The sequence below is a fragment of the Pseudophryne corroboree genome, chromosome 6, assembly GCF_028390025.1.
Source record: "Pseudophryne corroboree isolate aPseCor3 chromosome 6, aPseCor3.hap2, whole genome shotgun sequence".
Lineage (NCBI taxonomy): Eukaryota > Metazoa > Chordata > Amphibia > Anura > Myobatrachidae > Pseudophryne > Pseudophryne corroboree.
The window spans coordinates 797,636,161-797,649,848 of NC_086449.1; the positions used below are offsets into that span (position 1 = coordinate 797,636,161).

The 13,688-nt window shown below is 46.1% G+C and overlaps 1 protein-coding gene across 2 annotated transcripts in view; it reads right to left on the reverse strand.

Annotated features, from left to right (window-relative positions):
* UPK3A (uroplakin 3A) overlaps nt 1-13,688 on the reverse strand; it is a 112,870-nt gene that overhangs the window by 6,664 nt on the left and 92,518 nt on the right. The window contains exon 1 of one of the 2 annotated variants that reach the window (XM_063928895.1): nt 6,471-6,601. The exons of the other annotated variant lie outside the window; for it this stretch is intronic. Coding sequence (XP_063784965.1) covers nt 6,471-6,525 — 55 coding nt within the window. The 5' untranslated portion in view covers nt 6,526-6,601. Of the gene's footprint in view, nt 1-6,470; nt 6,602-13,688 lie in introns of those variants that run through there. 2 annotated transcript variants of the gene reach the window in all.

Genomic DNA, 13,688 nt, shown 5'->3' on the forward strand with positions numbered 1-13,688 from the left:
CGACGTTAGCATTGGGGCAAGATTTATGAGGACACATCTGAATCCAAGCAGAGGTCACAGTGTTAGTGGCAGTGTGAGTGCTGTGTGCATGCGAGTGGGTTGGTTGTGCAGTAGTGTTCGGAATATGTGTAAGGAGCATTGTGTGTGTCATGTAAAAATACATTAATAATGTGCAACATATGTGTAAGGGGCACTTTGGGGTCAATTCTATTCGGCAACTTAAGAATAGCGCCGGGAATTAGCTCCCGACGCTATTCAATTCAGCTCCAGTTAAGTCGGCGATGTCCCGTTCTCGCCGACTAAACAGGTTGAATTGTCGGGAGAACGGGCATTCTCCTAGTTAACTCCCCGGCGCGAGGCAGCACTTTTGTCGGGTTTCTTCTCTCATCCCCCGGGGATGAGAGAATAATTCCAGACAATTGCGGGTCACTAGCAGCTGAATTGAATAGCGTCGGGAGCTAATTCCCGGCGCTATTCTTAAGTTGCCGAATAGAATTGACCCCTATGTGTGTCATTACTCATTATGTGTATAAGGGCATTAATGTGCGGCATGTGTGTAACCGGGTACTACTGTATGTGTGTCATTATGTGTATAGGGGCACTAATAATGTGCAGTAAATGTGTTGGGGGCACTATGCGTGTCATTATGTGTATAAGGGCATTAATAATGTGCAGCATATTATTAAGGGACATTATGTGTAAAAGGGCATTAATACAGGTCATAATGTACACAAGGTGGAGAGCTGCTCAATCAGATTGTAATGTCACTCAGGTGCTAAAAGGGGAGGGGTAATTCTGTGTAGGAAAAAAAAACTGTGTTCCCTAATGCACACCGAGTGAATAATATTACTATATAATAATAGTCAGATAATACGGAGATCTTAGTTGCGTATATCTGCAGATATAGGGTTAAGCCCCCAGGCCGATCGACAAGGCTTCTCCGTCACTGGGGGTCCCTTGGTTGTCATAATGTGTAAGGCCAATTATGTTTATAAGGACATTAATAATGTGTCTCATATGTAAGGGGCATTACTGTGTGGCATTATGTGTATAAGGTGCTCTACTATGTGGCATTGTGTAGAGAAAGGGCACTACTGTGTCGTCTAATGGGAATAAAGAGCAGTAGGGTGTAAGGAGCAATTCAGTGTGATGTAATGTGAATAATGGGCTCTGCTGTGAGGAGTAACGTTTATAAGGTAAAGTGATACTACTGTGGGATGTAATATAAATTATAGACACTATCACATGATCAAATGTGGATAAAGTTGCAGTACTGTGTGGCGTAATTGGAATTGGGGTTACTATTGTGTGGCCATGCCCCTTGCCAGCAAAAACACACCCCTTTTTGGGCTGTGCGCCAAATGTGCGAACTGTTCCTATTTAAAATATAGGGGGTACAATAGGGGGTACAAACACCTGGGAAAGAGGTGCAAGGTCAGAGGCGGAACCAGCGGTGGTGCTAGGGGGCACCAGCCAAAATCTTGCCTAGGGCATCATATTGGTTAGGGCCGGCTCTGCACCCCCCACCCAAGTCTAACTATCTCCACATGTTATATCTGCCTCCCCTGCAGTGCACATGGTTTTGCCCAACTGCTAACAAAGTTCCTGCTGCGATCAACTCTGAATTACCACCGTATCCGCTAACTCTACGACACCGGGCGGCTGAGTAACTGATGTCATGCATACCGGCCGCCTCAGCTCCGTCGCTGAGGCCAGGAAAATCTCTGTTCGCCTCCCCACTGCTGCAGACTATCAACTAACCGACGTCTGCAGCCTTACTGCGTTAGAGGACGCAGGATCCATTCTGCACACTACTACCACCGCAACTGAATTAGGCCCATCATACGGAATAACTACTTGCACGTACGCACCGCTGCTACATCTGTCACAAGTACATAACAGCTCCACTCCTACAATTATTGCCAATAAGAATTCTGGTCGTTCCTTTTACTGGGAACGGCTTTCTGCATGGAAAAAATACTCATTAGCTCCAAACGGAATCAGTTATTCTGTATAAGGTAACCTGGAAGTTCCTGGGCAATGAGCCATGGCAAACAGAAACCAAACTACAAATTCCTTATTACAGCACCAGATCAATGAGATTAATATACAGTATTCAGACAGAGGCAGGACCACCTCCACTGCAGGGAGATCAGCAACAACAGGGCCTGAAATTATCAGAACGCCTCCCCCTTCCCTCATTCAGAACATCCGAATTTTACACTGATTGCAGGAAAGAAATCGGATACCAGATGATAGGTCAAAAGGTCAATTTGTTTTTTTTATGTTTACCATCCACATGGACCATGATTGGGAATAGTGAAATGTGCCAAGCTCAGTGAGGCACCTTGCTTGACGCAGGGGGATGCGGTACACTAATTTGGGTCACAGTGGTTTAACATAGAAAAAGGGATACCCAATAAACAAAAATAATAAAGATGTCAACCTTTTGAATCTGATGACCTTTTCAAGGATCTATTATTTACATGGTGACCTACTGACCCAATGGTCCTTACTACTGGGAGGGTGGGAATGCTGTGGGCCACTCACGTTGTAGAACATACACACAAAAAAAGAAACCCATTACTGCATTGTTAGCAAGGAAGCAGTGGACCACCACCATACATGGCAAAACCATCAACCACCGGCCATCCCTACGGCATGGTGATATAGGATTCTTCCCGAGACCAGGATGAACAAGCTGCCAAAAGGCTAGCATACTATACTGGGACTTGCTACGTAATCCACGATCAGGTCCTAGTACTCGAGTTGTTCTCTGCATGTTCTACAGGAGATTAAACACTGGCAACTCCTAAATACGTCAAAAAGTTGTTTTTTTGTTAGGATTCTCTAACATTCTGCTTAGTCTGGTCTTATAGCCTATATACGTCTGCCTGTAATGACGGCATATAAAATGGAGAACGGGACAGATTTTGTTGAAAGGCAAAAAAAATCCCATTGTAGCAGTGACGTGCGGCGAGGTAAATGGCTCAGGAGGCATCGTCTAGTACCAGAGCCAGATTTACACACAATATATGAGCCTAAGGGTTGCCATTATACACTGGTGCCGCAGTATAAACTCCTGGAAATTTGGGGAGTTTTGATCAGAGATGTGCAGAAAAGACAAGCAAGGGGGGGGGGGGGGGGGGCTCTGCCTCACCTGCCAGATTTTTAACTCCAGAGTTTGAGCTATAAAAATTACTAGAATATATAGAAGATATTTCTAACATTCTTTGTATTTTTCATATACTTTATACAGACAAAACTCTGGCGCAAACATCAGTAGGACAGGAAAGGATCTGCCTCACCGCATTCTATAAAATATGTTTTTGTTCTCTTCCCCTCCCACTCCACCAATACCAGAAAGCGTTATCACTAGAAATGAAATATTTGGTCACACCAGCCAAATTTTGCCAGTGATTATAACAAGGCTCGCAAAGACACATTGAACAAGTATTGCAACAACACTTGCAGATGCAAACCCGTGCTTTCCCTTCCAGAAAGACTGGCCTGGGAAAAGGTTGAGTACTGTTCCATTGGGGCAGGTTAATTATTAGTTAGATTTTAAAATCTAGGTCAGAATAATTAATACCCCTTTTTCGCACACGGGTGCAATCCCCAGATGTTGTGCGTTCATGTGTAAAAACCCAGAATTTAGCTGTTAGTCTGAAAGGGGCATTAATGAGGATCTAAAATACTGTATGAAACCAAAAGCCATCACTGGAGGAAACTTTCTTATGAACTAGAAGACTACATCAGTGGTTCCCAAACAGAACCACATCAAATTATTTATGGTCCATTTGATAGGCAAAACCAGGGCTGGTCACTGTCCATCAGAAAATATTTGAAGGAAACATGCAAAGCTCCGCCCACCACCACATAGCAGAACCTAAGGAGGACATAAGCACAATTCACTTTTAGCTCTGCCCAATCTGTCTGAAGACTTTTCCCAATGAAAGGGACATTTTAGTTTTTTTTCCTGACCAGGTAAGACTATTGCGGAAACCTTACAGTATCCAGGGTTGCTTTCATCAGACTGCAGCATGTAGGATATTAGCAATAGACTACAGACATAAGTAAGGACAACCATTCATTCATCCTTAGGTGTTTCAACAGCAAGCAGCCCAATGGAGACAATACATATTGGGCCTAATTCAGAGTTGATCGCAGCAGCAAATTTGTTAGCAGTTGGGCAAAACCATGTGCACTGCAGGTGGGGCAGATGTAACATGTGCAGAGAGAGTTAGATTTGGATGGAGTGTGTTCAATCTGCAATCTAAATTGCAGTGTAAAAATAAAGCAGCCAGTATTTACCCTGCACAGAAACAAAATAACCCACCCAAATCTATCTCTGCACATGTTATATCTGCCCCCCCCTGCAGTGCACATGGTTTTGTCCAACTGCTAACAAATTTGGTGCTGCGATCAACTCTGAATTACCCTCGTTGACCGGTATGGGAGTTGTGCACATTCGTGTACACAAAGGTGCCAACGTAGAGCTGAATGCATGCCCATTGTAACAGCTCCTGCATTGCATGCATATGGGGGGGGGGGGCAGGGATGCGTACGTTCGTGCGGATGCAGATTTATCAAAGCGTGGAGAGAGAGCGTACTAACCAATCAGCTTCTGACACTTTACAGGCGGTGTTTGAAAAGTGACAGAAACTGATTGGTTGGTACCTTATTTCTTTCTATTTTAATCTCTCTCCCTCTATACATCTTTGTGAGCGGATCGCACCTTTCCAGGTGTTTTTGCAGTTACAAAGCGTAACTCTGCATTACCTACAGTTACGTCAGGGGAAAACGTGTGCAGATTTCTGTATCAGAGATTAGGGAGGGCGTGATTTACTGACGGGAGATAATAATATTACAGCCTGTCAATTAATAGAATCTGCTTCTCATTATGTTCATTCACAGATTAGTACCAACATGCACAATTCATGTAGCAAAGTCTAAATACATTGTCTACACGTGATGCGGTCATGTGACTGACGCAGGAATCCGTACACTATGAATCCCGCCACCGGAACCCAACCACCGGCATCCCGAGGGTAAGTAATGGGGTTAGGGCCTGGGGGGTTAGACACCACAGGAGGAGGGGGGCGGGGTTTAGCCATAGCTGCCACCCCCCATCCTCCGCCCAAGTCTTCGTCCTAGCCGCCACCTCAGGCAGGTTAGGTTAGGGGTAAATTAATTACCCTGTCTGCATTTTAAAAATCAGGGTGCTGCAGTCGGTCATTTGACTGCTGACATACCAAACGTCGGCTTTTCACATCACGCCTGTCCGCACAACCTGCAGCCGCATTACTGATCCTTCTAACAAAGCACCTTCCTTTGAAAGAAGGAACAAAAATAACCTAAAGAGATTAAGCACGATTTCAGGCGGGGGTCAGGGGTTTATCCCGACAACCTCCCCAAAGAAACCAAATCACATGGGTAACATACAAACTCCACACCAAACAGTTCTTATATTTAAAGTTAACGTCCAATACAGAGGTTCTCAAACTCTGTCCTCACAGCATCCTAACTGCCCAGGTTCTAAATATATCCATGCTTGCCCACAGGTGTCTTAATTAGCACCTCAGTCAATTTGATTTAACCATCTGTGCTGAGCCTTGGATATACCTAAAACCTGGACCGCTGGGGTGCCTTGAAGACCACGCTGGAGATCCTCTGGTCCAGTATATTCTCCAGAGCAAAACGGACCTATAGTTAGGCTTGCCATACTATGCCTTTATACTGGGACACTCATGAATTACACAGGTTCTGTGGCTGATTAAAACCAGGTGACACACAGGCTTGTAGTCAGCCAGCCACAGAACCTGTGTAATTCATGAGTGTCCCAGGTTAAAGGGATAGTATGGTAAACTTACATATGTCACTTATAGGCAATTACAGTAATTTAGTTGTGACAATATGAGGGGAAAGAAAAATATTCCATTCAATACTTGTGTTGTAAGTGGATACACAAGACAAACAAACAAAAGTTTGGGGTTTTTTTTTGTTATCATAAATGACCGACTATTTCAAAAAAATATTAATTCCAACTTGCACGTAACCGATATACAGAGTACAGAATGTTTAGGCAATGCAAGGCTCTCCAAGTACAACGCCACTACACGATCCAGTGACCAACATGCACTGCCAGCCTTTAACTGGTGCACGCTGCTGCTTGTGGTTCAACAACGGCCGAAGAGATCAAAAAAGGGACATCACCAAATTATCAAACACATGTTACAGTCACATTTTCCCCATCTTCCCTAGCGGGATCACATTAAGGTCTGCCAGAGTTTATATGACCCACAGGCCATACTAATTTCCCTAGGTAGTGTGCCGAGGAGAGATGGAAAACATGCACTGTTAGCAGACCCTAAAGACTGAACCAGCCACAAGTAACAAGGAATAGAGCTACAATGACCCAGCTATGTGGCAACATACAGTGCGATAGTAACATATATATAGTCACTTACCCAAACAATTCTGCAGCAGCCACACAAACACAAAGAAGCAGTTTAAAGCCCCCATAACTCTGCATAGATGGAGACAGTGACTGGTGTCCCTGAGATCCAATATACAACTACACAACAAATACCTGAGAAACCCTCTACAGGTGTGCACAGATACACCTGCAGCTCTGGCTCCTCCCACTTCCTCAGCCAATCAGATGGCACTTAAAGAACCAGTCTTGCAGATAGTGAGGTCTTCTATGCAGTCAACAATGGGATAAACGTGCCACAGCTTCAAGGTGTATTCTTGGAGATAATAATAATAATAAAACATCCGAGGATATATTGGGTTAAGTGAATGAGTGTGGTGTGTGGGAGGGGTTGAATTTAACCCTATATTGTCTAAGTTTTTTTGTAAAAGTTGACAATATAATTGCTAATACAAATTTGTTTCATTCATTATTATTTTTTTGTACAAAATGCTGTTCCCACCCCCACCTCTCCTTCCACATCCGTGTTTGTATGTTACTACCCGGGCCAGCTAGGCAGTCGCCTAAAACAGCATGTTCTAGGGGGCAGCAACGAGCTTCTCTGGTGCTTTGCCGCACTCAGCCCATGCCCCGGATGGTGAACCAGACCTGTCAGATGTACTGGCTGTACCCCTTATGCATTTTGGGGCTGATGCGACATTGACCGTACACCTGTTACAGAGCACATCTTGCGTGTTTTTGCACTGCGCATGCTGCAGAACTGTGTGCACGCCGGTTTGGGTGGTGCAGAGTCATCTGCATTTCAGTCGCATCCCTACTTACCACTAGAGGCAGCGCTGAGCTGTAATGGGGCATTTTCTTGCTCAGTGTAACTGCGCCGGTTGTCAGACGTATCTGAGGCTCTTCGTATAGGGTGCTCCAAGTGTGCAGTGATGTTATTATGATCAAGCCAAGCGCACATATAGGGGACATCTGCACCGCAAGATGCGCACAATGCTGCATAGGTCACAGTTATTATTATTTATTACCAGTTATTCATATAGCGCACACATATTCCGCAGCGCTTTTTCAGAGAACATTTGGCCATTCACATCAGTCCCTGCCCCAGTGGAGCTTACACTCTATATTCCCTACCACATGTACACACACACATTCACACTAGGGTTAATTTGTGTTGGGATACAATTAACCTACCAGTATATTTTTGGATTGTGGGAGGAAACCGGAGTACCCGGAGGAAACCCACGCAAGTACGGGGAGAATGTACAAACTCCACACAGTTAGGGCCATGCTGGGAAGCAAACCCATGACCTCAGTGCTGTGAGGCAGTAATGCTAACCATTACACCACCCGTACGCATTTATTCCATACACACAAAGCGGCAGCACACATGACCGACTTCCATGCAACTCACCGCCATGTCGTTTGCGTTACAAAACTGATATTGGGGTCTATCCATGAAGCAGTGATAAGAGCGGAGGTTGCTCATATCAATCAATCAGCTTGAAAGTAACATTTAGTAAGTGCATACTATATAATTATACTTAGCGGCTGATCAGTTGCCATGGGCAACTTCTCCACTGGCTCACTTCTCCACACTTATCACTGCTTCATGAATAGAACCAAACTACAACTACCATGAATGTCATAACTCAGGGCTGGGCAGATAAGTCCCTCGCCCGAGTCCTCACAGCAACAAGAATCTAGTAAGTACATACAATGAATGCGGTGTAAATATATTCCATTATTCACTTTTTTTCCTATAAACTGTTGCAGGTTCCCTGGTGATGTAAGTAACAATGAGCCCTTACCTGATCAGATGGGCTATTTAACATGAATAACGCTCATTCAGTGAGAAACTGGAATTGCGTCTTTGCCAGCCCTTATCTCCCCCTCCCCTCCCAGCAGCATCCCTGCCAGTATCAGCTAGGACAGAGGAATGTGGTTTATCCAGACAGGTTACCGTTAGATGATTGCAGTTACCTGTCCATTACACTTCTTGTTTTACCTCCAAGATATTTTTGTCGCTGGATTAGTTTTTTGTTGTCTCAAAAATAATTATTTTTATATTACACAGCTATGAGATGCTTATGAGAACTGTTCTCTTTGATAAATTAGATATATTGGGTCTAATTCAGACCTGATCGCTCCTCTGCAAATTTGCAGAGGTCTGCGATCAGATAGTTGCCGCCCAGACAGAGGGAAACCCCGCCCCGTGCAAGTCGCCGGTCAGCTGCAAATCCATTTGCAACTCACTCACCATAGAATGATTTTTCCCAGGACCTGTTCCTACAGTGCGATACAAACAGGCTGATCGGGGGCCGGAGCTGACGTCACACACCCTCCCTGAAAACGCTTGGGAACGCCTGCGTTTTTCCTGAGACTCCCAAAAAACGTCCAGTTACCACCCCCAAACGTCCGCTTCCTGTCTATCAAACTGCGTTCGCCTAGCGATCAAAAAAAAGGTGCAGGATTTTTTTGCAGTTTGGCCTTGCGCCTGCGCATTTACGCATTACGATCCGTTCGCATGCGCAGTCATTTGATAATCGCCCGCTTTGTGATTTCGTACAACAGCGATCGGGTCTGAATTAGGCCCATTGTCCTTTTATTACAGGTATTACAAAATGATCACAATTTAGGGGTCTATTCATGAAACAGTGAAAAGAGTGGATAAGTCGCCCATGGCAACCAATCAACTGCTCTGTATAATTTTATAGAATGCACTTGCTAAATGTTACCTCAAAGCTGATTGGTTGCCATGGGCAACTTCTCAGCGAGCTCACTTCTCTGCTCTTTTCACTGCTTCATGAATAACGACTTTTCTTTATGATAACAACAGCAGCACTACAGTAGAACATGTCTTTCTGTGTAGTTCTCCATTGTGGTTTCTGTTACGTAGGAGCAATTGCGCAGATTTCTTGTTTTGTGTGTACAGAGCATGCCACCACCGAGGGCACAAAGCCGAGTTGCACCCTTCTCTAGTTTGTGGGATGCCTGGAACATTTTTTTGTGATGTCATGATGTCACCTCCTGTGACTCTGCCAAACAGCATAGTTACGGTTCAACCAATACAGTGTTCAGGGAAGTCTATAAGTGGCCATCCATTGGATCTCCGCCATCGGTGGCAAAGCCACCTACCATCGGTGGGTAATCATAGAGGGAGACAATTACAGAGGGCATTCCTGAAGTCTTCTAGACACAAGCATGTTACAGGCATGTTGCAGCCAGCGCCTTCATCTTTTGTTCCCGTTACACTGCAATCGTAGGGCTGCTTTAATGTCTGATGGAGGGTCCGATGATGCGACTCTTCGCAGAACGTCGGATTTGAGATGTAGCCGGTTGGGGTCTCTGTACGAATGCCATCAGCTGCAGCATTAGCATAATTTTGCAGTTCCGCTACGTAACAAGGGGCAGATGCGTCCACCACTAGATCAGGCCCTATGTTCCTGTTCCTGTGAACCTGTTATTGCAGAGATTAAATTGCGCTACAAGAGTGATAACATGTAAATTCTGTATACTGGCAGTGGTGTAACCAGCATGGGTACAGGGGGTGCAATGTATGGGATACGGTCGTTAGGTCAACACAGCTTATGTCGTTAGTCATTAGGTCGACCACTGAATTTCTACATGGTCATTAGGTCGACATGTACTAGGTCAAAAGGTCAACATGAGTTTTTCACTTTTTTTTTTTAAACTTTTTTGGGGGGGATTTTTCCATACTTGACAATTCACGTGGACTACGATTGGAAGGGTAACCTGTGCCAAGCGGTAGTGGAGCGAGGCACCTTGCCCAAAGCATGGCGAGTGAAGCGAGCCATGCGAGGGGACACGGTGCACTAATTGGGGTTCCCCGTCACTTTACGAAGAAAATTACACTAAAAACAGTCAAAAACCTCATGTTGACCTTTTCACCTGTCGACCTAATTCACATGTCGACCTTCAGTGGTCAACCTAATGACTGTCAACCCCAATGTACATGGACCCATGAGTAAGGGGTGCCCCACATTGACTTACCGGCCCACCCACAGCAACAAGAATCTAGTAAGTACATACAATGAATGCGGTGTAAATATATTCCATTATTCACTTTTCTCTAACGTCCTAAGTGGATGCTGGGGACTCCGTAAGGACCATGGGGATAGCGGCTCCGCAGGAGACTGGGCACATCTAAAGAAAGCTTTAGGACTATCTGGTGTGCACTGGCTCCTCCCCCTATGACCCTCCTCCAAGCCTCAGTTAGATCTCTGTGCCCGAACGAGAAGGGTGCACACTAGGGGCTCTCCTGAGCTTCTTAGTGAAAGTTTTAGTTTAGGTTTTTTATTTTCAGTGAGACCTGCTGGCAACAGGCTCACTGCATCGAGGGACTAAGAGGAGAAGAAGCGAACTCACCTGCGTGCAGAGTGGATTGGGCTTCTTAGGCTACTGGACATTAGCTCCAGAGGGACGATCACAGGCCCAGCCTGGATGGGTCCCGGAGCCGGGCCGCCGGCCCCCTTACAGAGCCAGAAGGCAGAAGAGGTCCGGAAAATCGGCGGCAGAAGACGTCCTGTCTTCAACAAGGTAGCGCACAGCACTGCAGCTGTGCGCCATTGCTCTCAGCACACTTCACACTCCGGTCACTGAGGGTGCAGGGCGCTGGGGGGGGGCGCCCTGAGACGCAATAAAAAACACCTTGGATGGCAAAAAAATGCATCACATATAGCTCCTGGGCTATATGGATGCATTTAACCCCTGCCAGAATACATAGAAAAACGGGAGATAAGGCCGCCGATAAGGGGGCGGAGCCTATCTCCTCAGCACACTGGCGCCATTTTCCCTCACAGCTCCGTTGGAGGGAAGCTCCCTGTCTCTCCCCTGCAGTTACTACACTACAGAAAGGGTTAAAAAAGAGAGGGGGGGCACTAATTACGCGCAGTATTAAACATACAGCAGCTATAAAGGGAAAAACACTTATATAAGGTTATCCCTGTATATATATAGCGCTCTGGTGTGTGCTGGCAAACTCTCCCTCTGTCTCCCCAAAGGGCTAGTGGGGTCCTGTCCTCTATCAGAGCATTCCCTGTGTGTGTGCTGTATGTCGGTACGTTTGTGTCGACATGTATGAGGAGAAAAATGATGTGGAGACGGAGCAGATTGCCTGTAATAGTGATGTCACCCCCTAGGGGGTCGACACCTGAGTGAATGAACTGTTGGAAGGAATACGTGACAGTGTCAGCTCTGTATAAAAGACAGTGGTTGACATGAGACAGCCGGCTACTCAGCTTGTGCCTGTCCAGACGTCTCATAGGCCGTCAGGGGCTCTAAAGCGCCCGTTACCTCAGATGGCAGATATAGACGCCGACACGGATACTGACTCCAGTGTCGACGGTGAAGAGACAAATGTGACTTCCAGTAGGGCCACACATTACATGATTGAGGCAATGAAAAATGTTTTACACATTTCTGATAATACGAGTACCACCAAAAAGGGGTATTATGTTCGGTGAGGAAAAACTACCTGTAGTTTTCCTGAATCTGAGAAATTAAATGAGGTGTGTGATGATGCGTGGTTTTCCCCCGATAACAACTGATAATTTCTAAAATGTTATTGGCATTATATCCTTTCCCGCCAGAGGTTAGGGTGCGTTGGGAAACACCCCCTAGGGTGGATAAAGCGCTCACACGCTTGTAAGGGCTCTACCCTCTCCTGAGATGGCCGCCCTTAAGGATCCTGCTGATAGAAAGCAGGAGGGTATCCTAAAATGTATTTACACACATACTGGTGTTATACTGCGACCAGCAATCGCCTCAGCCTGGATGTGCAGTGCTGGCTTGGCGTGGTCGGATTCCCTGACTGAAAATATTGATACCCTAGATAGGGACAGTATATTTTTGCCTATAGAGCATTTAAAAGATGCATTTCTATATATGCGTGATGCACAGCGGAATATTTGCCGACTGGCATCAAGTTTAAGTGCGTTGTCCATTTCTACCAGTAGAGGGTTAGGGACACGTCAGTGGTCAGGTGATGCGTATTCCAAACGGCATTTGGAAGTATTGCCTTATTAAGGGGAGGAGTTATTTGGGGTCGGTCTTTCAGACCTGGTGGCCACGGCAACAGCTGGGAAATCCACGTTTGTACCCCAGGTCGCCTCTCAACATGAGAAGACGCCGTATTATCAGGCGCAGTCTTTTCGTGGACAAGCGGGCAAAAGGTTCCTCATTTCTGCCCCGTGACAGAGGGAGAGGAAAAAGGCTGCAGAAATCAGCCAGTTCCCAGGAACAGAAACCCTCTCCCGCCTCTGCCAAGCCCTCAGTATGACGCTGGGGCTTTACAAGCAGAATCAGGCACGGTGGGGGGCCCGTCTCAATGAATTTCAGCGCGCAGTGGGCTCACTCGCAAGTAGACCCCTGGATCCTTCAGGTGATATCTCAGGGGTACAAATTAGAATTCGAGACGTCTCCCCCTCGCCGTTTCCTAAAGTCGGCTTTACCGATGTCTCCTTCTGACAGGGAGACAGTTTTGGAAGCCATTCACAAGCTGTATTCCCAGCAGGTGATAATCAAGGTACCCCTCCTGCAACAGGGTACGGGGTATTATTCCACACTGTTGTGGTACCGAAGCCGGACGGCTCGGTGAGACCGATTCTAAATCTAAAATCTTTGAACACTTACATACAGAGGTTCAAATTCAAGATTGAGTGTCACTATCAGTTCAGACGCTGCCGTATGGATGGTCCACGGCACCCCGGGTCTTTACCAAGGTAATGGCCGAAATGATGATATTCCTTCGAAGGAAGGGAATTTTAGTTATCCCTTACTTGGACGATTCCCTGATAAGGGTAAGATCCAGGGAACAGTTGGAGGTCGGTGTAGCACTATCTCAGGTAGTGTTGCGGCAGCACGATTGGATTCTCAATATTCCAAAATCGCAGCTGGTTCCGACGACTTGTCTTCTGTTCCTAGGGATGATCCTGGACACAGTCCAGAAAAAGGTGTTTCTCCCGGAGGAGAAAGCCAGGGAGTTATCCGAGCTAGTCAGGAACCTCCTAAAACCGAGCCAAGTCTCAGTACACAAGGGTTCTGGGTAAAATGGTGGCTTCCTACGAAGCAATCCCATTCGGCAGATTCCACGCAAGAACTTTCCAGTGGGACCTGCTGGACAAATGGTCCGGGTCGCATCTTCAGATGCATCAGCGGATAACCCTGTCACCAAGGACAAGGGTGTCCCTCCTGTGGTGGTTGCAGAGTGCTCATCTTCTAGAGGGCCGCA